This window comes from Onychostoma macrolepis, chromosome 23 (genome assembly GCF_012432095.1).
Source record: "Onychostoma macrolepis isolate SWU-2019 chromosome 23, ASM1243209v1, whole genome shotgun sequence".
Taxonomy (NCBI): Eukaryota; Metazoa; Chordata; class Actinopteri; order Cypriniformes; family Cyprinidae; genus Onychostoma; species Onychostoma macrolepis.
In genome coordinates, this window is record NC_081177.1 from 3,932,915 (window position 1) to 3,960,507 (window position 27,593).

General features: G+C 37.6%; 2 protein-coding genes and 1 long non-coding RNA gene across 8 annotated transcripts in view; 2 read left to right on the forward strand and 1 right to left on the reverse strand.

Annotated features, from left to right (window-relative positions):
• rprd1b (regulation of nuclear pre-mRNA domain containing 1B) overlaps positions 1–27,593 on the forward strand; it is a 42,290-nt gene that overhangs the window by 6,082 nt on the left and 8,615 nt on the right. The window contains exon 9 of one of the 5 annotated variants that reach the window (XM_058763201.1): positions 250–974. The exons of the other annotated variants lie outside the window; for them this stretch is intronic. Coding sequence (XP_058619184.1) covers positions 250–285 — 36 coding nt within the window. The 3' untranslated portion in view covers positions 286–974. Of the gene's footprint in view, positions 1–249; positions 975–27,593 lie in introns of those variants that run through there. 5 annotated transcript variants of the gene reach the window in all.
• Positions 2,178–12,272, forward strand: LOC131531968 (uncharacterized). Of its 2 annotated transcripts, none has more exons than XR_009268821.1 (3): positions 2,178–2,219; positions 2,626–2,937; positions 12,077–12,272. It is a non-coding gene; the product is annotated as an uncharacterized LOC131531968 (long non-coding RNA). The 2 variants fall into 2 exon arrangements; XR_009268820.1 differs by lacking the exon at positions 2,178–2,219 and adding an exon at positions 2,397–2,507.
• Positions 13,889–17,041, reverse strand: LOC131531967 (CD48 antigen-like). Its single transcript, XM_058763204.1, has 5 exons — positions 16,878–17,041; positions 15,754–16,068; positions 15,365–15,418; positions 14,156–14,413; positions 13,889–14,031 (listed from the first exon to the last, which is right to left on the reverse strand). Exons 1-5 carry the CDS (start codon positions 16,924–16,926, stop codon positions 13,889–13,891), a joined length of 819 nt encoding a protein of 272 aa, XP_058619187.1. The 5' UTR covers positions 16,927–17,041.

A 27,593-nucleotide genomic window follows, 5' to 3' on the forward strand; every position in this document is an offset into this window, starting at 1 on the left:
AAGAAACATTCCTTATAATATTCAATATTGAAAACAATTCAATATTTTTATGGAAAATGTGAACAATATAATTTCAAGATTCTTTGATGAATAGAAAGTTTAAAAGCACAGCATTTATTTGAAACAGAAATCCTCTGTAACGTTATGTCTTTAATGTAAATTCTGATCAATTTAATGCATCGTTTCTGAACAAAACGAATACTTTTTAAAAAATGAACAGTTGTCTGATCGATTCTGATGTTCTTTCAGGAATACAAGCAGAAACTGGCTCACACACACAAGTGAGGAAGGAGCTCAAGTCTCACATCCAGAGTCTTCCAGATCTTTCTCTTCTACCGAACGTCACCGGCGGTCTGGCTCCTCTGCCGTCTGCTGGAGATCTGTTTTCCACTGACTGAACATCTCTGAGACTCACAGTCCTGTACGATCAGACACTGGGTTCCTCCTCACTGACAGTAACATCAGTAATGGAGCGAGTGATGAAGATCTGCTGTCACCAGCTCAGCTTTTCACACGTTTGTTTTTCATTAGTTCTCATGTCAGCTAAACCTCACGGAGATCAAACCTGCCAGTCGATCCTTCAGTAAACCGGACTCAAAGTGTGGAGATTTGTTTTGATGTGACTTTGCTGTGAAAAGCAACTCCCTTTGCTTTTTCTTATACCTGTACGTTTTTAGTTTTATTGATCAGAGTTTAATTTCGCTTCATTTTGGTTTCGGAAGAAACTAAACATGAGGATTCAGTTTTAAACACCTCACTGCTAATGAGTTCATGATATCAAGAGAAATTAATTAGAAACTCATCATCAAACTGATATATTTTGGATAAAAACCTGACCTGTTTTTCTTGAAATGATTATTTTGCTGATAAATATAGCAGATTTGCTGATATTTGTGAGAAAAATACAATGTGTTCGCATTTTCCTTTATGGTCACTCTGTTTACAGTGTCTCTCATTAAATGTGACTCAACACATCCAGTAACCAAATGCATTTTGATATGAGTGAATCCTTGAGGTTTGTTTGGAATGGATTACTGTATTATAATGTAAATTAGGTTGTGTGAAGTGTCACTGAAATATAAAGTGGCCAAACTCTGCCCATTCATTCACAGATGAGTGGAGCATAATGTGTGTTTATGCTGTTGATCACGAAAACGAACCATCAAGCGGAGAGTAAGTCATCATTGTTCATAGATTCAAATCAGTGACACTGTTGAGCTGAGAAGCTATCTTGTGCTCTGTGGCCATTTTGTCTACATTAACCCACGTCTACATCAAATTCTGCAGATCTCCTGCCATTTACTTTACTTTCTGAAGCCAGTTTGGTTTAATGGCACAGGCAGCGGTGAGCTGTTTATCACAACATGGATTGCCATTCATCTTTTCAAGCATAAAAAATAAACTCATTCTCTTGGTAATTTTTGTTTGCAAATTCTTTATTGAAATAAATTGAGTTAATAGGTAAGTTGTTGTCCATTCATGCAAATGGGGAAATCAGTGTACTGTCGACCTACACAAGAGACGGAGTTGTCATAGAGGAAGGTGTTTGGTGGCCTGGAGGACCTGCAATGCACAGCAGCCTTCGTACAGTTTGAGTGTTTGAGAAAGAAACCCCTGAGCTGTTGGGTACAACAGAGCCAAAGGAACCTTGGGTGTATATGTTAACTTATGTGTACTAAGATGTGTGCCAAATATGTTAGTCGTCTTCTTGTGGACAGGTGTCAGTATGGACTGAAAGAGGTGTGGGGCTGCTACATCAAATCTGTATGCTAAACACATCGAAAGACAAAATGACATCCATCACCACCACATTAAAGCACACATTCAATACAGAAAGTCCAGTAAAAGACTTAAAATACTTTCAACAGCAAATAAAATAAACAAAATAATAACGTTCAGTATTAAATCACCACTTCTAATTTAGTTTTTAAGTCAACGGCCAAAAAAATATTTACAAAATGTATAAAAGACTTCAAAAATAGCAACTGGACGATTATATCGTATAATTTCTGTGGAAAACCGTACGTAGAGCGAAAAATCTTGAACTTTCTCTTATCCATCGTGGCTGGGAACTCACAACCGTAATGTTATTCACAATAAAACATTTATTTTTAAAGCAACATATCAGTTATCAAATAAAAAGCAACGTTAATCTAAGAAATGAAAACACAAGTTTTAGCATTTGCACAGGAAGCAGGTTCTCCGCCCACCAACCACACGTAAACCATTCTTTTATAAACAATATATCAGTTTTTAAGTGAAACCAAGATAATAACAAAGAACTTAAAGTTAAAATTGTATGTTTTAATGTCTTGCTGCAACAAAAACGAAACCTGTCCAAAGTACGTCCCCGTCAGCCGCCTCTCGCCCCAGGCAGAGACTATTTAAAGCTGGCGTGGAGAGCACACCTTGTTATTTATTTATTTTTTAAGTGTATCGCTAGATCAACAAACTGAACAGCACGCCGCTTCTTATAATGGACTGCTTCGCGATCATAACCTGTGTCCGTAAGTAAAGCATTCTAATGTTGGGGAATTCGCCATGTGTCTGTCTTTGTCATAATTGGTCTTTAAAACAAGCCTGGATAACCATTACTTATCAATTTACAAAAATTCATTTTATCAGGTGCTGTGATGGTAAACGTGAACAAGGGAGGAAACATTTCCCTCTTCGTCAGAACATCTCAGCCGAAGACTTTTTGTCTACGAAAAGTACAAAAAAACGAGACCCAAGAGATCTCCTGCTATTGTTCCCCCGAAGAGCAAAAGCTTGGCTGCAAACCAAGCAACTCGAGTAGATTTTCACACCACGTTGGTGATGAGAACTTGTCCATAACTTTTCCTGATGCCGACACCAGCGACGAAGGGTGTTACGTTGTCGAAGTTATCGATAACAAAAACAAAATGATTCCACTTTGTTATTCCGTTTCATTGACCGGTAAGTATTTTACTATACTAATCGTAGTAACCTACTAAATTGAACAATTTAAATATTTAAAAACTGTAACTTTATTTGGATAGTAGTCTTATTTATGATGAAGGGATGTGACACTGTTGTAGCAAACCAGAATTGTTTTTTTTTCCTTTTCTTTTTCTTGTTCTGAATGTGTTAAAACTAATCGCACGTGTTGTCTACCGCAGTAAAGATAGTTTGCGGTTCGATATTCAGATTTCTTTTGGCTATTAATACGCAGTGCGCTGTCATAGACACGCAAATAATACTGAATGACATTCTCCATGATTTGTGAATTCAGTTTACAGTGTCCTCCGGGCCGAAATCGGGTTTTTTTTTCGTAGGGATCCTTAATTTTATAATGGCTATAGCTCCAAAAATTGGACACTTGGAAGACTGAAAACGGTGTCATCTTCACCAGCTTGATCTGTGAATTTTTTCACAGAAAAGCTTTTGTCCACAGACCCCTTGGTAAGTCCGCTATAAGGAAAGTGAAAGATAGGCGTTCTTCATGTTTAAACGTCTACTGCCAAATAAACACGCAGATGGCTGGAATAAAAATTATTGTTTTAGCTCGAGTTCGATTTGTGAAAACTTTCACAATCGCATTTTATCGCGTGGCAGTGTTTCTCTTTGCTCTGGCCCCTTTTCTTGTATAAGAATGTTATATGGCGCTATTGAATAACGGGTCATAATTCTAAAAATATAGTCTAAATGTTTTTTAGCCAAAAACATATATGAAATATATGTTGCAAACAAGGAAGCTGAATGAAAAATATTTTGTTAATAAAATACATATATTTAGTTTCAACCTTTACATACCAAAGCATATTTCTAAATTGGGTTTTTCAGGGGCAAGAAAATGCATTTTGTTGGACTGTCAAATGCTTTTAAAAATATATATTTCTGTATTTAAAATACATTTTCAAAAATATACAAAAAAATAAAATAAATGGCCCAAGACGTATTGGTAGAAAATATATTTAAGTAAATATTTTTTTTTAAATTTAAAAAATATATTAATTACATATTATATATTAATATATTTATTATTATATATTTGATGTATGTATTATTTACCTAAATATAGGTAAATATATGTTATTTAAGGCAATATAGCATTTTTTCTTTTTACATTTTTTGTATGTTTTTTTATTTAAATGTATTTAAAATGTAAAAATATATTTTCAAAGATATACAAATTTGGGTCAGCTGACCCTGCTCTGAGTCATGTACATCACTATTGTGATCTGTGACAACTTTCACAGTTCAGTATGGGTCAGCTGACCCTTCCCTGGGTCACTAACATCACTATTCTGACCTGTGAAAAAATTCTGAGGTAAGTGTGGGTCAGCTGACCCTTCCCTGGGTCACTAACATCACTATTCTGATCTGTGAAAACTTTCTGAGGTAAGTACGGGTCAGCTGACCCTACCCTGGGTCACTAACATCACTATTCTGATCTGTGAAAACTTTCTGAGGTAAGTACGGGTCAGCTGACCCTACCCTGGGTCACTACCATCACTATTCTGATCTGTGAAAACTTTCTGAGGTAAGTACGGTCAGCTGACCCTTCCCTGGGTCACTAACATCACTATTCTGATCTGTGAAAACTTTCTGAGGTAAGTCACGGGTCAGCTGACCCTTCCCTGGGTCACTAACATCACTATTCTGATCTGTGAAAACTTTCACAGTTCAGTATGGGTCAGCTGACCCTTCCTGGGTCACTAACATCACTATTCTGATCTGTGAAAACTTTCTGAGGTAAGTGTGGGTCAGCTGACCCTTCCCTGGGTCACTAACATCACTATTCTGATCTGTGAAAACTTTCTGAGGTAAGTACGGGTCAGCTGACCCTACCCTGGGTCACTAACATCACTATTCTGATCTGTGAAAACTTTCTGAGGTAAGCACGGGTCAGCTGACCCTTCCCTGGGTCACTAACATCACTATTCTGATCTGTGAAAACTTTCTGAGGTGGCACGGGTCAGCTGACCCTTCCCTGGGTCGCTAACATCACTATTCTGATCTGTGAAAACTTTCTGAGGTAAGCACGGGTCAGCTGACCCTACCCTGGGTCGCTAACATCACTATTCTGATCTGTGAAAACTTTCTGAGGTAAGTACGGGTCAGCTGACCCTACCCTGGGTCACTACCATCACTATTCTGATCTGTGAAAACTTTCTGAGGTAAGTGCACGGGTCAGCTGACCCTTCCTGGGTCACTAACATCACTATTCTGATCTGTGAAAACTTTCACAGTTCAGTACGGGTCAGCTGACCCTTCCCTGGGTCACTAACATCACTATTCTGATCTGTGAAAACTTTCTGAGGTAAGTACGTGTCAGCTGACCCTTCCTGGGTCACTAACATCACTATTCTGATCTGTGAAAACTTTCTGAGGTAAGTACGGGTCAGCTGACCCTTCCCTAGGTCACTAACATCACTATTCTGATCTGTGAAAACTTTCTGAGGTAAGTACGTGTCAGCTGACCCTTCCCTGGGTCACTAACATCACTATTCTGATCTGTGAAAACTTTCTGAGGTAAGTGCGGGTCAGCTGACCCTACCCTGGGTCACTAACATCACTATTCTGATCTGTGAAAACTTTCTGAGGTAAGTGCACGGGTCAGCTGACCCTACCCTGGGTCACTACCATCACTATTCTGATCTGTGAAAACTTTCTGAGGTAAGTCGGGTCAGCTGACCCTTCCCTGGGTCACTAACATCACTATTCTGATCTGTGAAAACTTTCTGAGGTAAGTACGGGTCAGCTGACCCTTCCCTGGGTCACTAACATCACTATTCTGATCTGTGAAAACTTTCACAGTTCAGTACGGGTCAGCTGACCCTTCCTGGGTCACTAACATCACTATTCTGACCTGTGAAAACTTTCTGAGGTAAGTGTGGGTCAGCTGACCCTTCCCTGGGTCACTAACATCACTATTCTGATCTGTGAAAACTTTCTGAGGTAAGTACGGGTCAGCTGACCCTACCCTGGGTCACTAACATCACTATTCTGATCTGTGAAAACTTTCTGAGGTAAGTACGGGTCAGCTGACCCTTCCCTGGGTCACTAACATCACTATTCTGATCTGTGAAAACTTTCTGAGGTACGGGTCAGCTGACCCTTCCCTGGGTCGCTAACATCACTATTCTGATCTGTGAAAACTTTCTGAGGTAGTACGGGTCAGCTGACCCTACCCTGGGTCACTAACATCACTATTCTGATCTGTGAAAACTTTCTGAGGTAAGTACGGGTCAGCTGACCCTTCCCTGGGTCACTAACATCACTATTCTGATCTGTGAAAACTTTCACAGTTCAGTACGGGTCAGCTGACCCTTCCCTGGGTCACTAACATCACTATTCTGATCTGTGAAAACTTTCTGAGGTAAGTACGTGTCAGCTGACCCTTCCCTGGGTCACTAACATCACTATTCTGATCTGTGAAAACTTTCTGAGGTAAGTACGGTCAGCTGACCCTTCCCTAGGTCACTAACATCACTATTCTGATCTGTGAAAACTTTCTGAGGTAAGCACGTGTCAGCTGACCCTTCCCTGGGTCACTAACATCACTATTCTGATCTGTGAAAACTTTCTGAGGTAAGGCACGGGTCAGCTGACCCTTCCCTGGGTCACTAACATCACTATTCTGATCTGTGAAAACTTTCTGAGGTAAGTACGTGTCAGCTGACCCTTCCCTAGGTCACTAACATCACTATTCTGATCTGTGAAAACTTTCTGAGGTAAGTACGTGTCAGCTGACCCTTCCCTAGGTCACTAACATCACTATTCTGATCTGTGAAAACTTTGTGAGGTAAGTACGGGTCAGCTGACCCTTCTCTGGGTCGCTAACATCACTATTCAGATCTGTGAAAACTGTGAAAACTTTCTGACGCAGGGAAACTCAGCTGACCCGTACTGAACGGGAAAATATTTTTCATTCAGCTTCCTTGTTTGCAACATATATTTCATATATGTTTTTGGCTAAAAAACATTTAGACTATATTTTTAGAATTATGACCCTTTATTCAATAGCGCCATATAACATTGTTATACAAGAAAAGGGGCCAGAGCAAAGAGAAACACTGCCACGCGATAAAATGCGATTGTGAAAGTTTTCACAAATCGAACTCGAGCTAAAACAATAATTTTTATTCCAGCCATCTGCGTGTTTATTTGGCAGTAGACGTTTAAACATGAAGAACGCCTATCTTTCACTTTCCTTATAGCGGACTTACCAAGGGGTCTGTGGACAAAAGCTTTTCTGTGAAAAAATTCACAGATCAAGCTGGTGAAGATGACACCGTTTTCAGTCTTCCAATTGTCCAATTTTTGGAGCTATAGCCATTATAAAATTAAGGATCCCTACGGAAAAAAAAAACGATTTCGGCCCGGAGGACACTGTAAACTGAATTCACAAATCATGGAGAATGTCATTCAGTATTATTTGCGTGTCTATGACAGCGCACTGCGTATTAAGCCAAAAGAAATCTGAATATCGAACCGCAAACTATCTTTACTGCGGTGTTTTGTCTGCGTGTTTAGAGGAATTTTCTGGGTTATTTGGAGTAGTGACCGAGTTCTCGGTAGGGTCGGTGCACAGGTAAGCGGTCCGGTGTTGTGTAATATTCAGCTCCTGTGAAAAACTGTTCCAGTGGGTGGAGTTAACGTGAATAGTCATTAGTTCCCCTGTTTTTTTTTTTATTTATAAAGCACTTTCACACAACTACCAGTTGATCCAAAGTGCTGTACAATACAGCTAAAATAAAACCGATAAGAGACAACAGAACATCAAAACACAGCATAACAATACAATTGACATGGCTAGACAAAAGCTATTGACAGAAGATGTTTTTTCAGCCAGCATTTAAATGCAGGCAAAGAGGGCGCAGCTCTGATAGAAGCTGGTAATTTGTTCCATAGACTAGGACCAGCAACAGCGAAAGCTTGATCACCTCTGCAATGGAACCTAGATCTAGGAACAGAGAGGAGGCCAAGATTACTTGATTTTAGGGACCTATTTGGTTTATAATTAGAGATTGCCTCGGAGAGATATGATGGAGCTTGGTTTTGCAGAGATTTAAAAACAAAAGTTAAAAGTAATTCTAGATTTGACTGGTAACCAGTTTAGGGAAATAAGAATGGGTGAGATGTGGTCGAACCTTCGTCTGCCTGTAATCAATCTTGCAGCAGCATTTTGGACCATCTGCAAACTCATTATAGAAGACTGACTTATACCATAGTATAGTGAGTTACAGTAATCTAAACGAGAGAGAACAAACAAGTGGATAATCTGTTCAAACTGTTTTACAGAGAGTAAAGATTTGATTTTTGATAAACGCCGTAAATGAAAGAAACTTGATTTGATCACTGCACCAATTTGTTTCTCAAAACCCAGGTTGCAATCAAAAAGAACACCAAGATTTTTAGCACAGGGTGTAAAGTAGGAAGAGAGATGACCAAATTGAAGAGCATAGTCTTCATATGACTTTGAACCAAACAAAATGATTTCGGGTTTTGCTCTCGTTTAACACTAAAAGATTCTGCTTTAACCATATTTGTAATTCGTTTAGACAATTTAACAGAGGTCCATTCTTTACTTTTATGCTGCAAGGGAAAGTACAGCTGAGTATCATCCGCATAAAGATGGAAGGACACTCCATATTTCTCAAAGATAGCACCCATTGGCAGCATGAATATAGAGAATAAAACTGGAGCAAGAATTGAGCCCTGTGGCACCCCACAAGCAAGTGGGTGTGAGGACGAACTATGTTGGCCAATAGAAACACTAAAGCTTCTGTTAGTTAAAAAAGATTGAAACCATTTCAATACCTTTCCCTGTAACCCAACACAGCTCTCCAGCCTGGAAATCAAGATATTGTGGTCAACCATATCAAATGCAGAGCTTAAGTCTAGAAGCACCAAAGCCACGACATTCCCTTTATCTGTTTCTAGTAAAATATCATTTACAACTTTTAAAAGTGCCGTTTCTGTGCTGTGTTGAGACTTAAAACCTGATTGGAATTTTTCAAGAATATTATTTGACATCAAATGGGACTACAGCTGGGTCAACACAATTTTCTCAAGAATCTTAGAAAGAAATGGCAAGTTTGATATAGGCCTAAAATTAATGAAATTTGAAGAATCAAGATTGGGCCTCTTTAATAATGGAGTTACTATAGCTGTTTTCAGGCAATCAGGAACAACCCCAGTAATTAGACTAGTGTTAAAAACAGTTAAAAGATCATGTCCAACGGTATTGAAAATCTGTTTTAGAAATCTAGATGGAATGATATCTTGAGAAGATGAAGTCGATCTTAGACGTTCAACAATGCCTTTACAGGATTCAAAGGAAACGGGCTGAAAATCGTTGTGGGCGTGTCCTTGAAACAACGCGCAAACGAATGGAACTGAAAATATTAGTGCATGCTCCTCAAATCGCTACGTGTTTAAAGGATTATTTCGAAAAGGTAAAGAAGTATCAATGTTCAGCATTAAAGCATTAACTGCAACCGTGTCAAAATGATGCATAGTTTTTGTAATAATATGATAAATTGTCTAGAAGCTGTTTTGCCTGATTGATTACAGGAATGCAGCAAAACAAACAATAAGTGAATGACTTAACCTAGGCTAATATAGTTTTTCATTTGTGGGGCTTTAATTAATTAATTAATTTGAATAGATTAGCCTACCTAGTTGTCATTGGTGACTACTGCAGTGTGCATACAACAATGCCTGAAACAAACCTCTACAGATGTATATACACCTCTAGGTCAGCAGCTACTCCAAGAATATTATTTTTAAATTTGGATAAGAAATCATACATATGTCACCATCAATAGTGTCATAATATGGCCTTGATTTGCTTTTGTGATGTTTCCACATATATTCATCATCATGTAAAGTCACTGTCTTGTTTCAGACTGGATGTGGAGCTTAAGTCACTGGTAGCTGACCATTGTGTGAACTGAACATACATGGAGGCTGTTTTCATTGAGTGCCAAGGCCATGTTTTAATATTTATCTCAGACACTGACTTAATTTTGCATTGCTTCATTCCACATACACATACTTTCACACAATTTCCCTTGTCTTTTCAATTTGAGTTGTATTCATAAAGCAATTACTTCTGCACTTGTCATAGTAACATTTAATGTATGTAACTAATATTTATATACTCTACAACATAATGTTTTGAGTAGCATTTTTATATAAACAGTCAAAATAAAACGCTTACTGAAAAAGATAACATTATTTGTTAACCTACATGTCATGTTAAAATTAACCCATATCAGAGAACTGTCAACATGAAAGTGTTAAAATTATTGAAGTACTAACTTTAAATTAATCTCAGAAGATATTAATCTCAGGAGGATACAGGAGAACAGAGTTTGGCTGACAAAAACATTTGGGTTATTCACTTAACAGAAGTTATTCACTTATTGTTTGTTTTGCTGCATTCCTGTAATCAATCAGGCAAAACAGCTTATAGACGATTTATCATATTATTACAAAAACTATGCATCATTTTGGCACTGTTGCAGTTAATGCTTTAATGCTGAACATTGATACTTCTTTACCTTTTCGAAATAATCCTTTAAACACGTAGCGATTTGAGGAGCATGCACTAATATTTTCAGTTCCATTCGTTTGCGTGTTGTTTCAAGGACACGCCCACAACAGGGGAACTAATGACTATTCACGTAAACTCCACCCACTGGAACAGTTTTTCACAGGAACTGAATATTACACAACACCGGTCCAGCAAGTATGAGGCGAGGTCCTCAGCCAGACAGGTGTTCATATTAAAAGTATGTCCGCGAGCTTTCTTTGCTCTTACAGTGGTATAATACACATACCTAGGCTCATGAGACATGTGGACATTTTCTGAGGAATGTTGCTTGAGCACTTTCCCATTGAGACATGTCAACAAATTTATATGCAGTGGATAATATCGGTCTTGGCCCTGTGTTTCATGGTTTCCCGTTGACGGCAGTACTTTTTCAGTAGTTTTTTTCACGTTTCACTTTGTTGAAATTTTTACTTGGCTACACTTTAAGACAAAATAAATAACATCATTTGTGGGGAAAATGCGCAGAAAGGCATCACAGGCATTTGTCATGTGTATGGCATTGAAATAAAATTTTTGACTCCCTGCCAAGTTAGTTATTCCAGACAGAAGGGAAGTAATGCTTATACTTGGTGATTATTATTTCACAATGAGATATTGCATGCATAGCACATCTGCACTACTTTTGTTTCTGACCTCTTTGACCAGTATGTGTAGATTGTGACTTCTCTTTTTTTTTTTTTTTTTTTTTTTAGATCATGTTGATCATTTACAGGCCTTAGAAATGGGTGTATCAAATATGATACAGTATTATCAAATATGAAAAGCAAAACATTAAACTCATAAAGCTCTGTTCTAGAACCAGTTGCGCAGAGTGAGTCAAGGTTAGGCAACTACATGTTAAGCATGTTGGATGCTTAATATTATTCAACAGAAAGTACATTTGGCCTGAATTGTGTGTAAAAAAAAAAAAAAAAAAAATTGGCCATGCTTATGAATGCAGAGTACTCAGTATAAAAATACTTCCACAGTATAAAGATACTTGTGAGCTTAATGTATATAGTGCTCTATTTAGATTTAAGTATAGCACAGTTGAGAAATGGGATTGTTTTGCGCTACATAAGCACACAAAATATATTTTTATGCTATGTATTTTCATTATATACATCTTTTTAATACTGTTGGTTTATATCAGTAATTTGCCAATGATTTCTTTACTAGTAACTTGTACACTATTTAGAAAAAAATGTTTGTGTGATAACACGGATCATGGCATGATGGGACACTGTCTTTACATAGAGTACAAAATTCTGCACCACGCACCTGCTATATTATGTAGCTTTTAATGTTAACACTGAAATGCCCATCCAGTACAGCATCTGTTCTAATATATTAAGACACTGTACAAGGACCTTCCTCAAATTATCTAGCCATCTAGATAGTTTCCAGGACATTAGTGAACCTAACAATGCCTTCACAACCTGCCTACATTTAATGATTAAGATTTTTTGCCTTGAATTTTATATCTCTAGTTATTTTTGTCCCATACAGAACAACTGCCCAGTTCCATTAACCCTGAACCTCCATCCATCCATTTACCACACCTGCTTTATCCACCAAAGCAGGAGAGACATTCGGGACAAATGGACCAGTCAGCACAGAACGATATCACAAAATAACATGGGGCATCATAGGGGGCCTTATACCGCTCATACTGGTCATTGTTGTCACTGGTATCATCTGCTGTAAAAAGGCAAGTATTATCATTAGTAAATTAAGCAAAGCTTCTATTTTTTATTAATATTGTAACACTGCATTTTTCTGTGCAGTTTTGTTTTTAGGGTGTTTTTACAAGTATTTCTGAAAGACTTGTGAAGATCCTTGAGATATTTTGCTCAGGAAGGACTTAATTAAAAGTCATAGTAGATCAATAAAGTGTCATTAATTATGTACATTGATGAATTTTGTTTGCATGATATTTGGTATTAAAAAGTTTGTGCAGCTGCAGTAAAAGGTTGTTGATTTAAGATTTTAAATCTCAAAGATATCTTCTCCCTACAGAAGCAGCAATTGCTGAGGATGACGCAGAGGATCCAGAGAGGCACTCTTCTCAACTCCGACACCAATAGAGGTCAGTCCGGCAGATGACACTGGGTTTTGTATCATAAACAAATGTGGACCCTTTTCACAAGAATGTGATAACACATTTCGGTGGTCATCAGCATCGTAAATACTTGAATGTTTTTGATATTTAGTTGTTTGTTTTTTTTGTTTTTTTAATTTATGTACATTTATAACACTATACTTTGTATTCTATCATCATTGCATTAAATTACAAAAAAAAAACACCTAGTTAGCACTAATGCGAGGGTGTTTCTAATGCAGCGTATATGGGTGTGATTTGACATTGTTCTCTCTTCTGACTGCTGTTATCAGTATGATATATATATATTTTTTTCCTTTTGATTGAAAGTCGTGAAAACGCCATCACAGAGTTTTTCTTTTGCTATTTAAGCAAATGGGAATGCAAAAAATATATTTGTGGTACTCTCCCATTCACTGCTTTCGAAGTTAACCCAACTATGATTTCTGCTGAGAAACCCACAAATGTGAAAAAGCTCTATTGTTTTTTGGAATTTAACATTTTACAAACTGCACTAACCTTGCCATGTCAAATTATCATGTGTTTTTTTTTTTTTATTTTATTTTTTTTAGAAACTTACTGACCATGGCACACTGGGTGTAAAATTTTTTTTATTTTATTTTTTTAATTTATTTTTTTAAACAAAACCGGGTCCAGTGTACTGTGCTAAGATGAAGGAATTTTAAACATTTTGTCACTGCTTTGTTTTTAAAAGAAATGATGTTGACAAACCACTCAGATTTTAGTCAAAATGTTTAGTTTTGTCAGCCAGATTTAATTTCTTACCGTTTCCGTCAGTTTTGAATTCTGAATTATTTTTACAAGTGAATAAAAGGCCCATTTTCATAGTAAAGTGAATCAAATATACTGATTACCATATTCAAATTAATAAATTAACCACATAAAAGACCTTACTCTGTTATTATTACAATAGATGAATAAACATTGCAAATATTGGCTATACAAGTAAATGTATTGTTTAATTTTCATGTCTTTGAATTGAATAGACCTGAACAAGAACTCCTCTTTTTTTTTTTTCTACAATCCGCAGGTGAACCGGCCACAGATGAATCCTTCGAGACTTTGGTTGTCAGTGGACAAGAACAATGAACCTGTACACGGAGCTTGAAAGGATGATGACGACAAAAATGGAAGTACAAGACATTGTGTGGACTCCCAAGACAACAAGGGCTGAGCTTGTCATTGTGACGCATCACAAGTCACCGTGCAGAAGCAGCAGTTCTTCTCTGAGATGAGCAGAACCTCAGATGCTCGACCAGAAACACAACAGTGGCGATTCCCACCAGACCAGACAGAACCAGACGAATCACAGCCTCAGTGACGCCACAGTGATCCACACAATCTGAAAGAGAAGAGGGTTGTTCATGAACATCTTCTGTGCCATAAAGTGTCTGTGGAGATCGAAGCAGGACTGAGGTCACTGTGGCAGGAAGTGTATTGTAGTAAATGAGTTCATGTTCGCCTACCTTCATGTCGAGGGCAGATCTGTTTCATGTGAAGACGGACGGTTTTGTTATTCACTGGGTTTGCAGCCGTGCAGCTGTAGGTCTCTGGATCATTATAATGAAGCTCTAATGGTAAACTGAGGTTGATGTTGAGATCAGGATTGCTGGTCTGGTTCAGCATTTCACCTCCTTTATACCACGAGATGAACACACCTCGATCATTTCTTACTGAGCAGAACACAGAGCAGATCTCCTCCATCTTCTGTGGCTTTGATGAACCTAGTGGACATCTGTTATGTAAGGTTATTTCTGAACACTTCTAGCTGTCATTTTTCTTACAGTGTGTCCACGGGTCCTTAAAGTCTTAAAGTAATCTCATGATTGCAAATGTTACACTTATTGTTGTTCAAAAAAACAAGTACTTAATCTGACTGGTACAGCCCTATGTATACTGAATTTATTGATAAATTTTAATTTAAAAAGGTTAAAAATAGGCCTATAGGTGACTTAAAAATGTGCAGATTTAAGCATTTAAAATAGAACACTGGTGAAAATATTGCTTCAGAATAAATTGTTTTGTGGGATATTTTGCATGGAATATTGTCTGCTGATATGAAAAGTTCACTGTATATTGTAGTAAATAAAATTTATCACAGCGACTGTCTTGTTTTCTTTGTACATTAAACACAATAAATATTGCATGTATGAAATATGACATGTATTTCCATTACAGGTTTAGGTCTTAAATATCATATAAGGTGACATTAAAAAATAGTCTTAATTTAATTTGTTCGTTTCTGTAGAACTGTCTGAGCTTTATGGTCTTTTTCAGCATTGAGTTCTTGCAGCTGAGATTCAGAGATCAGGAATGTTAAACGGTGTGGTTCTGTATCTGAAGAAATGACTCATTCAAAGAATCTCTGCAAAGTTTGAAATAGAGGCTATGAAATTGTGGATAAACCTGTTTGACTGGCGTGTGTTGCTGAATAACCTGCCTATTGTTTGTGGTAGTTTGCTTGATTACCTCTCTATGGTTTGCTTTGTTTTTAATGCAATAGTTTGGTGTCAGCTTTGTGGATTTGTAAACCTCTTATCCACACTTTAGGGAGTGAGTACCTTTTCTTAAATGTTTTCTTTTGATTTGAGTGATTTAGTGGACTTCTATTGTGATTTCTCTTGCCAAAATGTAAAAAGATTTTGTTGCCTGTTCCAGTTTATGCTGAGACTCACCTTGAGTTTGGTTTCCACTAATCGTAGATCTAATGACGGGTACAGAAACAGTTCCTTTAAGAAAACAAGACACAGACGTTGTCTTTAAGGTGGGAATTTGCAGTAAACCAAAGATGCAACATGAATATTGTACGAGTGTGTTACAATGACTGCTGGCACAATATAAAAGGAAATGTAAATTGTCGCAGGCAAATTCTCAGCACCAATAGGTTCTCTGTAGCTTTAATATCTAATCAATATATGCAAATTTATTTAATTTCTTACAGTTGCTGCTTTACTTTCACTTAAAGGCTAGTGCCTCAGGACCTTATACTGAAGCATCTTGTAGCATTCTCTTATTAAATAACTCATTTCATGATCTTTTTCTTTTCTTTTTTTAATGAACTGACCATAAACGTCCACTCTGAACACTTTCTCTGAGATGGATCCACTGTGGAGAGAAACGTGATAAAGTCCAGAGTCGCTGCTGCTGATGTTCCAGATGGTCAGAGCTCCAGTCTTTGGGTCCATTTTCATTCTGCCGGTTAGTCTCTCATCATAGAAGGGTTCATAACCCTGATACATCTGTGCGATACGAACAGTTTGATCATCTCTTTCAAACAGCCATGTTACTTTACTGAGACTCTCAGTGTCTCTTGTTTGTAGAGTGAGAACATCTCCCTCCATCACAGTCTTTATCTCATCCCACTCGCCATTCACAAGATCTGAGAGAATATTACAATTGGTTAGATAAGGACTACATTTTCTAGCATTAGAAAATGTACAAACTGATTACTTTGATATTTGCATCCAGTACTACGATTCCCCCCCCCCCCCCATGTATGAATTAAACATACAATGTAGTGAGGTCATGTGGCAATGTTTTTTTTTTTTTTAAATGTTGTTGCATGAGTATTATTTCACAAAAAATTTAATGCACAGTTTTTAATATGAAGCAACATTTTATGCATTTAAAAGCTGTCCAACAAACCTCTTTAGTTAGGAAAACTTTAATTTATGACATGAACCAGAACATATTGAAAGCAAAATAGAAATAAAAACTGAATTAAAAACTAAAATATCCATATACTTTTTCCAAATATTTTTTCTTTTCTTTTGTACATTCTACATAATTCTATGCTTATTATTGATTATCTTTCTGCTGCAGTCATGATAACACAGACTGATCGATCTATTTAAGGCAAGTTTAAAATGCTTGTCTTTACGTTCGATGTATCTATACTAACCAGATCTTGACTCGTGAAAATGGGGTCTGAAGAGTGTTTCAGATCATGTTTTCAATATTATTAGTTCCAGTAACTACAGTATTTCATTTGTTTCCAGATCACAGAGAGATTTCAGAAATATATATTAGACTTGAGTTGTATTTTTCAATCAACGCAACATTTCAAGACTACATGAACTGACTACAAACTGCTGAACATGTTCCATTAAGTTACTTGACCAGTGACCACAACCACTAAAACATCAGACTGCTTGTGAAAAGAAAAAATATATATATCAAAGATCTTACCCTTAATACTGATGAAAAACACAAGGAAACCGCACATGCTGATGGACATTTTCAACAGATACTGAATATAATGAAAGCAGTGTTGTTTCTCTTGATGAAGTATGGAGACAAGCAACTCAGATGAACATTCAGAGAAGATTTTCTGTTCTGAAACTAAATCAGGAAGTGACCCACCTGAGTCACTATGGGCTTTACGTGTGTGGTGGGGTCGAGTACCTCCAACCGCTATGACTTTAAACTGTCCAATAAGATATCAGTTTAGGGCAAGTTTTAGTCTAATAGGATTTTTGGGAAAACGTACATCTTCGAAGCAAGAAAGAGAATGTTGAAGGTTTTAATTTTTTGCGAGTGGAGCGTGTTAGAAATGTGGAAGATAAATGTAAGAAACTGATAAACATTGTAGAATGGGGAGCTGATACTGAATCTTATATATATATATATATATATAGCACTAATAAAATCAAGGCTAGTTTATAGTAGTGTGGCTGTTGGACCAGCAGCAAAATCTGACCCTGAGATTACGTATTTTTTGTAAGAATATGATATGTTGTGGATAGAAAGACTCTTAATAAAACAGTACAGAATGGAAATAAATGGGAGAATGTATAACTGGATCATGAATTTCTTGTTTGAAAGAGATAGTGCATCTCAGTGAATTAGAATGTTGTGGAAAAGTTCATTTATTTCAGTAATTCAACTCAAATTGTGAAACTCGTGTATTAAATAAATTCAGTGCACACAGACTGAAGTAGTTTAAGTCTTTGGTTCTTTTAATTGTGATGATTTTGGCTCACATTTAACAAAAACCCACCAATTCACTATCTCAACAAATTAGAATATGGTGACATGCCAATCAGCTAATCAACTCAAAACACCTGCAAAGGTTTCCTGAGCCTTCAAAATGGTCTCTCAGTTTGGTTCACTAGGCTACACAATCATGGGGAAGACTGCTGATCTGACAGTTGTCCAGAAGACAATCATTGACACCCTTCACAAGGAGGGTAAGCCACAAACATTCATTGCCAAAGAAGCTGGCTGTTCACAGAGTGCTGTATCCAAGCATGTTAACAGAAAGTTGAGTAGAAGGAAAAAGTGTGGAAGAAAAAGATGCACAACCAACCGAGAGAACCGCAGCCTTATGAGGATTGTCAAGCAAAACTGATTCAAGAATTTGGGTGAACTTCACAAGGAATGGACTGAGGCTGGGGTCAAGGCATCAAGAGCCACCACACACAGACGTGTCGAGGAATTCGACTACAGTTGTCGTATTCCTCTTGTTAAGCCACTCCTGAACCACAGACAACGTCAGAGGCGTCTTGCCTGGGCTAAGGAGAAGAAGAACTGGACTGTTGCCCAGTGGTCCAATGTCCTCTTTTCAGATGAGAGCAAGTTTTGTATTTCATTTGGAAACCAAGGTCCTAGAGTCTGGAGGAAGGGTGGAGAAGCTCATAGCCCAAGTTGTTTGAAGTCCAGTGTTAAGTTTCCACAGTCTGTGATGATTTGGGGTGCAATGTCATCTGCTGGTGTTGGTCCATTGTGTTTTTTGAAAATCAAAGTCACTGCACCCATTTACCAAGACATTTTGGAGCACTTCATGCTTCCTTCTGCGGACCAGCTTTTTAAAGATGCTGATTTCATTTTCCAGCAGGATTTGGCACCTGCCCACACTGCCAAAAGCACCAAAAGTTGGTTAAATGACCATGGTGTTGGTGTGCTTGACTGGCCAGCAAACTCACCAGACCTGAACCCCAGAAAGAATCTATGGGGTATTGTCAAGAGGAAAATGAGAAACAAGAGACCAAAAAATGCAGATGAGCTGAAGGCCACTGTCAAAGAAACCTGGGCTTCCATACCACCTCAGCAGTGCCACAAACTGATCACCTCCATGCCACGCCGAATTGAGGCAGTAATTAAAGCAAAAGGAGCCCCTAAGTGTTGAGTACATATACAGTAAATGAACATACTTTCCAGAAGGCCAACAGTTCACTACAAATGTTTTATTTTTATTGGTCTTATGAAGTATTCTAATTTGTTGAAATAGTGAATTAGGTTTTTGTTAAATGTGAGCCAAAATCATCACAATTAAAAGAACCAAAGACTTAAACTACTTCTAATTTATTGAGATGCACCTGTATAACTGGATCATGAATTTCTTGTTTGAAAGAGCTATACAAGTAGAGTAGGTTCTGCATATGCTCAGATTTATCCAGTAGAGAATGTAGTGTTTGCAGTCCTTTTCTCTTCAATATAATGATAAATGACATATTTTCACATAATAGGGAGATTCTTATGCAGACGATGCAGCACTGTATAAAACTGAAAGATTGCTGGGAATATGAGTATAAACAATAGACAAGCTTTGGATGGACGGCTAGCAAGGAGGCACATAATATAGGTTTAAGCAATATCAATATTGCCCCTTCTGTGTCTATGTAAGCATCTCCTTGGTTTTTCCCAATGCCTTTATTGCAATAAAACAATCTGGATTAGATTAACAGTAACTGTCACTGTTAGTGTTAATACAACCATTTAGCGCTCCACACTTCAATCCAGCAGGTGGCGTTAATGTACCTTTTATGTTGGTTTGCCATCAGAGCTCGAACTGAGAGGATGGCATCCCCCTTGATGAAAAAAATGATAAAAAGCATCACCTCTGTAAAACCACCATCCCCTTTAGATTAATAATGCTGTGTATGATGTAAAACTTATCGTGCAAATTAAATATTAATATTTTCTGCGTATAATAATTTATTATCTAACACAATAAGGTATGACATTTCCTTGATAAGAGTTTAAAGACACAATTTTATTGTGCTTAGTCTGTATTATGTGTAATTGTGAGGACGAGGGACCCTGTTTTTATTCACGCTAGCTGATATTATCAGTGATTTTGCACAAAACACTTGAGAGTCCAGAAGTATTCATTGCACGATGAACCCTGTTAGAATGCCTTTTTATCTATTTATTATTTATTCAGTTATTTTTATATAAAAAGCTTGGGTAGTTGATTTGACTTCACATTGCAAGATATTGCTAAAACTGCTTGACGTTTCAAAGAAACTTCCAATATGATTGATAAGAACCTGATTTCTAAGAAAGGTTGTGTGTGATTGGCATGATCCACAGACGGAGGATCTGGTGACGCTGCTGTGAGACAGAAGATCGCGTCACTTCCACAGGAAGTGCAGGACGTTTCTCTTCTGGAGAAGATCACAGGTGAGTCTCGCAGGTGAAACGTAACACTGTCTAACAGGAAGTGGTTTTCTGATGAAACTCTCCGTATTCTCTGCAGATAAACAGGCCGCAGATAAGCTGTCAAAGACGGTGGACGAGGCCTGTTTGCTGCTGGCCGCTGAGTTAGAGGACCGGAGACAGCTCCCCCTATTCCCCTTCGTTTCTTTTTCTTATTTACAACAATTTCATCACCCATTTTCTTCCCCCTTCTTTTTAAAATGTTTTATTTAAATTAAGTAATGATCTCAACATCTCCTGTTCTATTTCTTAATGCTGGTGGATTTCTACCAACATATGTACATGTGTAATAGTCTACTTCTCAACACAATCATCATCATCATCAGTCGTCTCAGTATCTTGAAGGTTTTATGCAATGCCAGTGCACTCCCTGTCTCATTTACACTAACACTTATTTTATGCTTGGGGTATAACATGGACCCCAGACTCACTTTATGTGGTGAAAATATGTATCCTTTAGTTTTTATCTTTTTTTATTATTATTATTATTATTATTATTATTATCCTGATATTTAATACATTTCCTAATGACATAAGATCATTTTAGGAGTTTGTTTTTACTTAATAATAATGTTTCTGATGTCCGTTATGACATACATGCATATAATGTTTGGGGTCATATTGACCTCAATAACAGTATAATTGAGAGCAAAGGATTTTCTTGTGTTTTGCAACTGTTTGGTATCTAATGTGTAATTTCTTAATACTAAACTCTCTATCTCTCACCCATACACAAACATGCATACACACACACAATCTCTTTCGTACATACACCCATACACACACATGCACACAACACTTGCTCTTTGTTCTCTGTCACACACACGCACAAAGTCAGACCAACATACAGGTTCTCACTTTCGTGTGTGCGCACACACATGCATTCAGGCACACACATGCATGCTCTCTTTGTCTTTCTCTCTAATACGCACTCACACTGCTCTGTTCTCCTCCTCCCTGCACTTCTGCTTTTGCTTTCAAACTTTGCTGACACTCACGGAGACCCTTTCATTCTCTCACTCACACAGAGGTTCCTCGCTTGCACACAGACACACACAGCTACTCCTTCACTCCCACTCAGTGCTTCCACTCCCTACGTCATGCACACACAGATCAGATGAGAAAGAAGCACCAACCAACTTTGGTCTCTCATTTGCTCTAGGAACGAAAAACCAGTCACTTTTTACTTTTTCTTAATCAATAATTGTGTTTCACAATTTGGATCACATTGTCGGCAACTTGGATGATGTCCAAACACCCAACAAAGCCAGTTCTTTGGAATATTGTTTGTTCTTTCACCTCTTATAATTCTCTTTATACACGCTTTACATGCCAATCACCATCTTATTGCCTTCTTTATTATTTTACCATTGATTGCAATAGGTATAAAAAACCAGTGTGAACATACACAGTCACATAAAACACATAAAATCAGCACATTTAGCTTCATGCCAAGCCCAGTACAGTTAATGTGGTTAGTATCTCAGCCAAGCAATCAGCACTTAATGTTTCCAGCGCGCACACACACACAATTCTCTCTCAACATTCAATGGACAGACAAAGACTAACTGTTTAACTCTTTCTCGTCTGCAGACTTCTGCTGTGGGGGTCCACCAGGGCCACACTTAACCATCCCACAAGCAGCTCCCTGGTATCCTTTGGCCCCCCCCCACATAGAAAGCGTCAACCATGGGCTTTTATGCCTCTCTTAGTGCGTGCACAAAAACTCTTTACTACTCTAACGCATGCACATCTTTTGACATCTGGAGCCTCTTACGCCTGTTATTTTAACTTAAATGATCTAGATTCAATTTAGAATTGAATCTAGATTTAGCAATTTAGCAGAGTGAGGGGTCCCTGCTGCAGTTTTACTCGTTACAGTTCACTTGGAAGACCACATAAGCCATGCAGTGGTGTGTGGAGGTATGGTGGGAGCATTTCTCTACATATTGATTGCTTGATTTTTGTGGTTTAAAATCGTAAATATTCTTGTATGTAGAATGAGGAGGTAAATACTATTTAGTGGACACACATGCCCCCCAACACACACACATTCTCTATTTTATAACAGGAGTGCCAAGAGGACATAAAGTGGAAGTTGTAAGGTAGCGTAGTGCTGGATACAGAGTCACCGTGAGTTATTCTCTGGGGAGGTGAGGGGCCGCCTTTCTCCAGATGGACAGTAAAAATCAACAGCATGCCATCAAAGACTACTTGGGGCGGGAGAATCAGATGAAGCAAGAGATGTCTTTTTATTCATCTCTCAGGACCTGAAGTGGGAAATTCACATTGACTCCATTGTGAAAAAGGCCCAGCAGATGTTCCTTCGCCAGCTGAGAAAGTTCAACCTGCCACAGGAGCTGCTGAAACAGTTCTGCTCCACCATCATTGAATCCGTCCTCTGCACTTCAATAACTGTCTGGTTCAGCTAAATCTGACCTCAGAAGACTACAGAGGGTAGTCCGGACTGCTGAGAGAATCATTGGTACAACCCTCCCCAGTCTCCAAGAACTGTACTCATCCAGAGTGAACAAAAGAGCTGGCAAAATCACTCTGGACCCTCACATCCAGCACACTCCCTCTTTGAACTGCTGCCGTCTGGTCGACGCTACAGAGCTCTGAGCACCAGAACGACCAGCACAGGAACAGTTTCTCATGAACACTTGACAATAATTGTGCAACACACAACTCTATTTATGCACTTAACACGCATACTTGGTCTACATTTCAAATTTGCACATAATATACCTGTACATACAATTGTAAATTTGTATATTGTTATTACTTATTTACTTAATTCTTTTTATTATCTGTGTTTTGTTTTGTCACTGTCATTCTGTTCCACTGTGGAATCTTCTGTCACGAAAAAAAATTCCTCGTATGTGTAAACATACCTGACAAAGATCATTCTGATTCATACTTGCTGGACTGGACTGCTTACTTGAGTACCCACCCTACCTTACCTACCCACCCACCCACCCACCCTCCCTCCCTACAGCCCTACAGCCCTACAGATTCGCTACTCCAAAGGAGGACACAGAAACTTCCCCTAAACACGCAGACAGAACACATGTGCGATTAGTTTTAACACATAGCCTACAGAACATGAAAAAACTCTTCTGGTTCGCTACAACAGTATCACATCCCTCATCCCTTCATCATAAATAGGACTAGCTACTATCCAAATAAAGTTACAGTTTTTAAATATTTTCCATTTAGTGGAACTTCCCTCAGGCCATCTACCTCACAAACAGTTAAATGTTCTTCCCACTGCAATAAAAAAATGTGCAATAACCAACTATACACTTATATATATTATACATATGTTATTGATTTAATATATAATTAATCTATCCACATTGCCTTGCATAATTTGTACATAGCATATCTGTACAATACAATATATTGTCTATTGTCTTTTGTCTATTGTGTATTGTTTTCACATATTTTATTTGTAATCACTTGTTAATTCGTTATCTGTGTCCTGTCAATTGTCATCCTGTCTGTGCACTGGAAACTTCTCTCACCAAGACAAATTCCTTGTGTGTGTGTGGAAATAAAGCTCTTTCTGATGCTGATTCTTTGAGCATCTGGAGGACCTGAACATATTCATATCAAATTGTCTTGATGAACAAGGCCTGAAAGTCCATGCCATGTTTCTGTGAATAATCTTTCAGAGCAATGAATCTCTCTTTGTAGCTGATGTATGTGTACTGCGTTTCAAGAACTGTTTATCTGATGATTCAACTGTTCATTTATGATAGTTGGAACATATCTCTTGTTGAACATATATTTTTAAATGTAATTATTTTTGTAAAATAGTGAATATAAAAATATGAAGCAAGGGATGTCTGTTTATTCATCTTTAAATATGTGGAGGACCTGGACACGTTTCATATAAAGTTTTGTTGATGAACAAGGCCTGAATGTCAATGCCATGTTACTTATATAATCTATCAAAGCAAGCAATCTCTATTTAGCCTATGTATGTGTAGCCTACTGCACATGGAGAACTGTCAGCCCTTTCATTCAAATGTTAACACTTTATGATAAGTGGAACACATCTTTAGAAAATTAAATGACAATTATAAATTAATAAAAATATGTTGTGACTTATAATAACAAAATCTAATTGTCCCCTTTAAATTTGATAAATTTAAAAGGTGTCTTAGGTAGTTCAAAATCAATCGTAATAAATCTGAATTTATCTCATTACATAAATGAATAAGAGGTTTTTATTACAATTAGCCTAATTTAATCAACCAATGCAAGTGTTTTACAGGCTGTTGTGATGATGAATTTAGCCCAATACGTTAGATATATTAGACTTAAGTTGTGCCATTTTAGCCTAGACATCCTTTAAATAATTAAATAACTGCCGGGTTTCCCCAGTGTTTTTTTTTTGTTTTTTTCCGGGTTTCCCCGGTATGGCGATGGGTGACATATTTGAAGTATAATTCCAACGTAACACTTTGACATGGGCGGGGCTGTATTGGGTGTGGGTGTGGCTTCTTATGTCACACTTGGAAGTTTTATATACATATATGCTCCGCCCACCAACCACACGTTATTCACCATAAACCATTCTTTTATAAACAATATATCAGTTTTTAAGTAAAACCAAGATAATAACAAAGAAGTTACCAAGACATTAAAACACAAAATTATAACTTTAAGTGTTAGCTGCAACAAGAACGAAACTTGTCCAAAGTACGTCACCGTCACCTGCCTCTCGCCCCGCCCCCAGGCAGAGACTATTTAAAACTGGCGTGGAGAGCACACCTTGCTGTTATTAAAAAAAATTGTTGAAACCGAACAAAACGCCGCTTCTTAAAATGTACTGCTTAGCGATCGTAACCTGTATCAGTGTTGGTAAGTAACGCATTCTAATGTTGGGGAATTCGCCATGTGTCTGTCTTTGTCATAATTGGTCTTTAAAACAAGCCTGGATAACCATTACTTAGCAATTTACAAAAATTCACTTTATCAGGTGCTGTGATGGTAAACGTGAACAAGGGAGAAAACATTTCCCTCTTCGTCAAAACATCTCAGCCGAAGACTTTTTGTCTACGAAAAGTACAAAAAAACGAGACCCAAGAGATCTCCTGCTATTGTTCCCCCGAAGAGCAAAAGCTTGGCTGCAAACCAAGCAACTCAGTAGATTTTCACACCACGTTGGTGATGAGAACTTGTCCATAACTTTTCCTGATGCCGACACCAGCGACGAAGGGTGTTACGTTGTCGAAGTTATCGATAACAAAAACAAAATGATTCCACTTTGTTATTCCGTTTCATTGACCGGTAAGTATTTTACTATACTAATCGTAGTAACCTACTAAATTGAACAATTTAAATATTTAAAAACTGTAACTTTATTTGGATAGTCGTCTTATTTATGATGAAGGGATGTGACACTGTTGTAGCGAACCAGAATAGTTTTTTCATGTTTTGTAGGCTATGTGTTAAAACTAATCACACATGTGTTCTGTCTGCGTGTTTAGGGGAAGTTTCTGTGTCCTCCTTTGGAGTAGCGAATCTGTAGGGCTGTAGGGAGCGAGGGAGGGAGGGAGGGTGGGTGGGTGGGTAGGTAAGGTAGGGTGGGTACACAAGTAAGCAGTCCAGTCCAGCAAGTATGAATCGGAATCATCTTTGTCAGGTATGTTTACACGTATAAGGAATTTGTTTTCGTGACAGAAGATTCCACAGTGGAACAGAATGACAGTGACAAAACAAAAAACACAGATAATAAAAAGAATTAAGTAAATAAGTAATAACAATATGCAAATTTACAATTGTATGTACAAGTATATTATGTGCAAATTTGAAATGTAGACTAAGTATGCGTGTTAAGTGCATAAATAGTTGTGTGTTCCACAATTATTGTCAAGTGTTCATGAGAAACTGTTCCTGTGCTGGTTGTTCTGGTGCTCAAGGGTTAAAAAATGAGTTTGTGTGATAACACTGATCATGGCATGATGGGACACTGTCTTTAGGGTACAAAATTCTGCACAACGCACCTGCTATATTGTGTAGCTTTTAATGTTAACACTGAAATGCCCATCCAGCATCTGTTCTAATATATTAAGGAAGATGCTGCAAAAGGACCTTCCTCAAATTATCTAGCCATCTATAGTTTCCAGGACAACAATGCCTTGTCAACCTGCCTACATTTAATGATTAAAATTTTGCCTTGAATTTTATATCTCTAGATATTTTTGTCCCATACAGAGCAACTGCCCAGTTCCATTAACCCTGAACCTCCATCCATCCATCCATTCACCACACCTGCTTTATCCACCAAAGCAGGAGAGACATTCGGGACAAATGGACCAATCACTACAGTCAGCACAGAACGAAATCACAATGTAACATGGGGCATCATAGGGGGCCTTATACCGCTCATACTGGTCATTGTTGTCACTTGTATCATCTGCTGTAAAAAGGCAAGTATTATCATTAGTAAATTAAGCAAAGCTTCTATTTTTTATTAATATTGTAACACTGCATTCTACTGTGCAGTCTTGTTTTTGGGGTGTTTTTACAAGTGTTTCTGAAAGACTTGTGAAGATCCTTGAGATATTTTGCTCAGGAAGGACTTAATTAAAAGTCATAGTAGATCAATAAAGTGTCATTATGTACATTGATGAATTTTGTTTGCATGATATTTGGTATTAAAAACTTTGTGCAGCTGCAGTAAAAGGTTGTTGATTTAAGATTTTAAATCTCAAAGATATCTTCTCCCTACAGAAGAATATTGCTGAGGATGACGCAGAGGATCCAGAGAGAGGCACTCTTCTCAACTCTGACACCAATAGAGGTCAGTCCGGCAGATGACACTGGGTTTTGTATCATAAACAAATATGGACCCTTTTCACAAGACTGTGATGCATTTCAGTGGTCATCAGCATCGTAAATACTTGAATGTTTTTGATATTTAGATTTTTTTTTTTTTTTTTTATGTACATTTATAACACTATACTTTGTGTTCTATCATCTTTGCATTAAATTACAAAAAAAACACCTAGTTAGCACTAATGCGAGGGTGTTTCTAATGCAGCGTATATGGGTGTGATGTTAAATTTGACATTGTTCTCTCTTCTGACTGCTGTTATCAGTATGTGTGTGTATATATATATATATATTTCCTTTTGATTGAAAGTCGTGAAAACGTTATCACAGAGTTTTTCTTTTGCTATTTAAGCAAATGGGAATGCAAAAAAATATATTTGTGGTACTCTCCCATTCACTGCTTTCGAAGTTAACCCAACTATGACGACTTCTGCTGAGAAACCCACAAATGTGAAAAAGCTCTTGTTTTTTGGAATTTAACATTTTACAAACTACGCTAACCTTGCCATGTCAAATTATTATTATTTTTTTATTTTTTTTAAGAAACTTCCTGACCATGGCACACTGGGTGTAAACTTTTTATTTTTATTTTTCTAAACCAAACCGGGTCCAGTG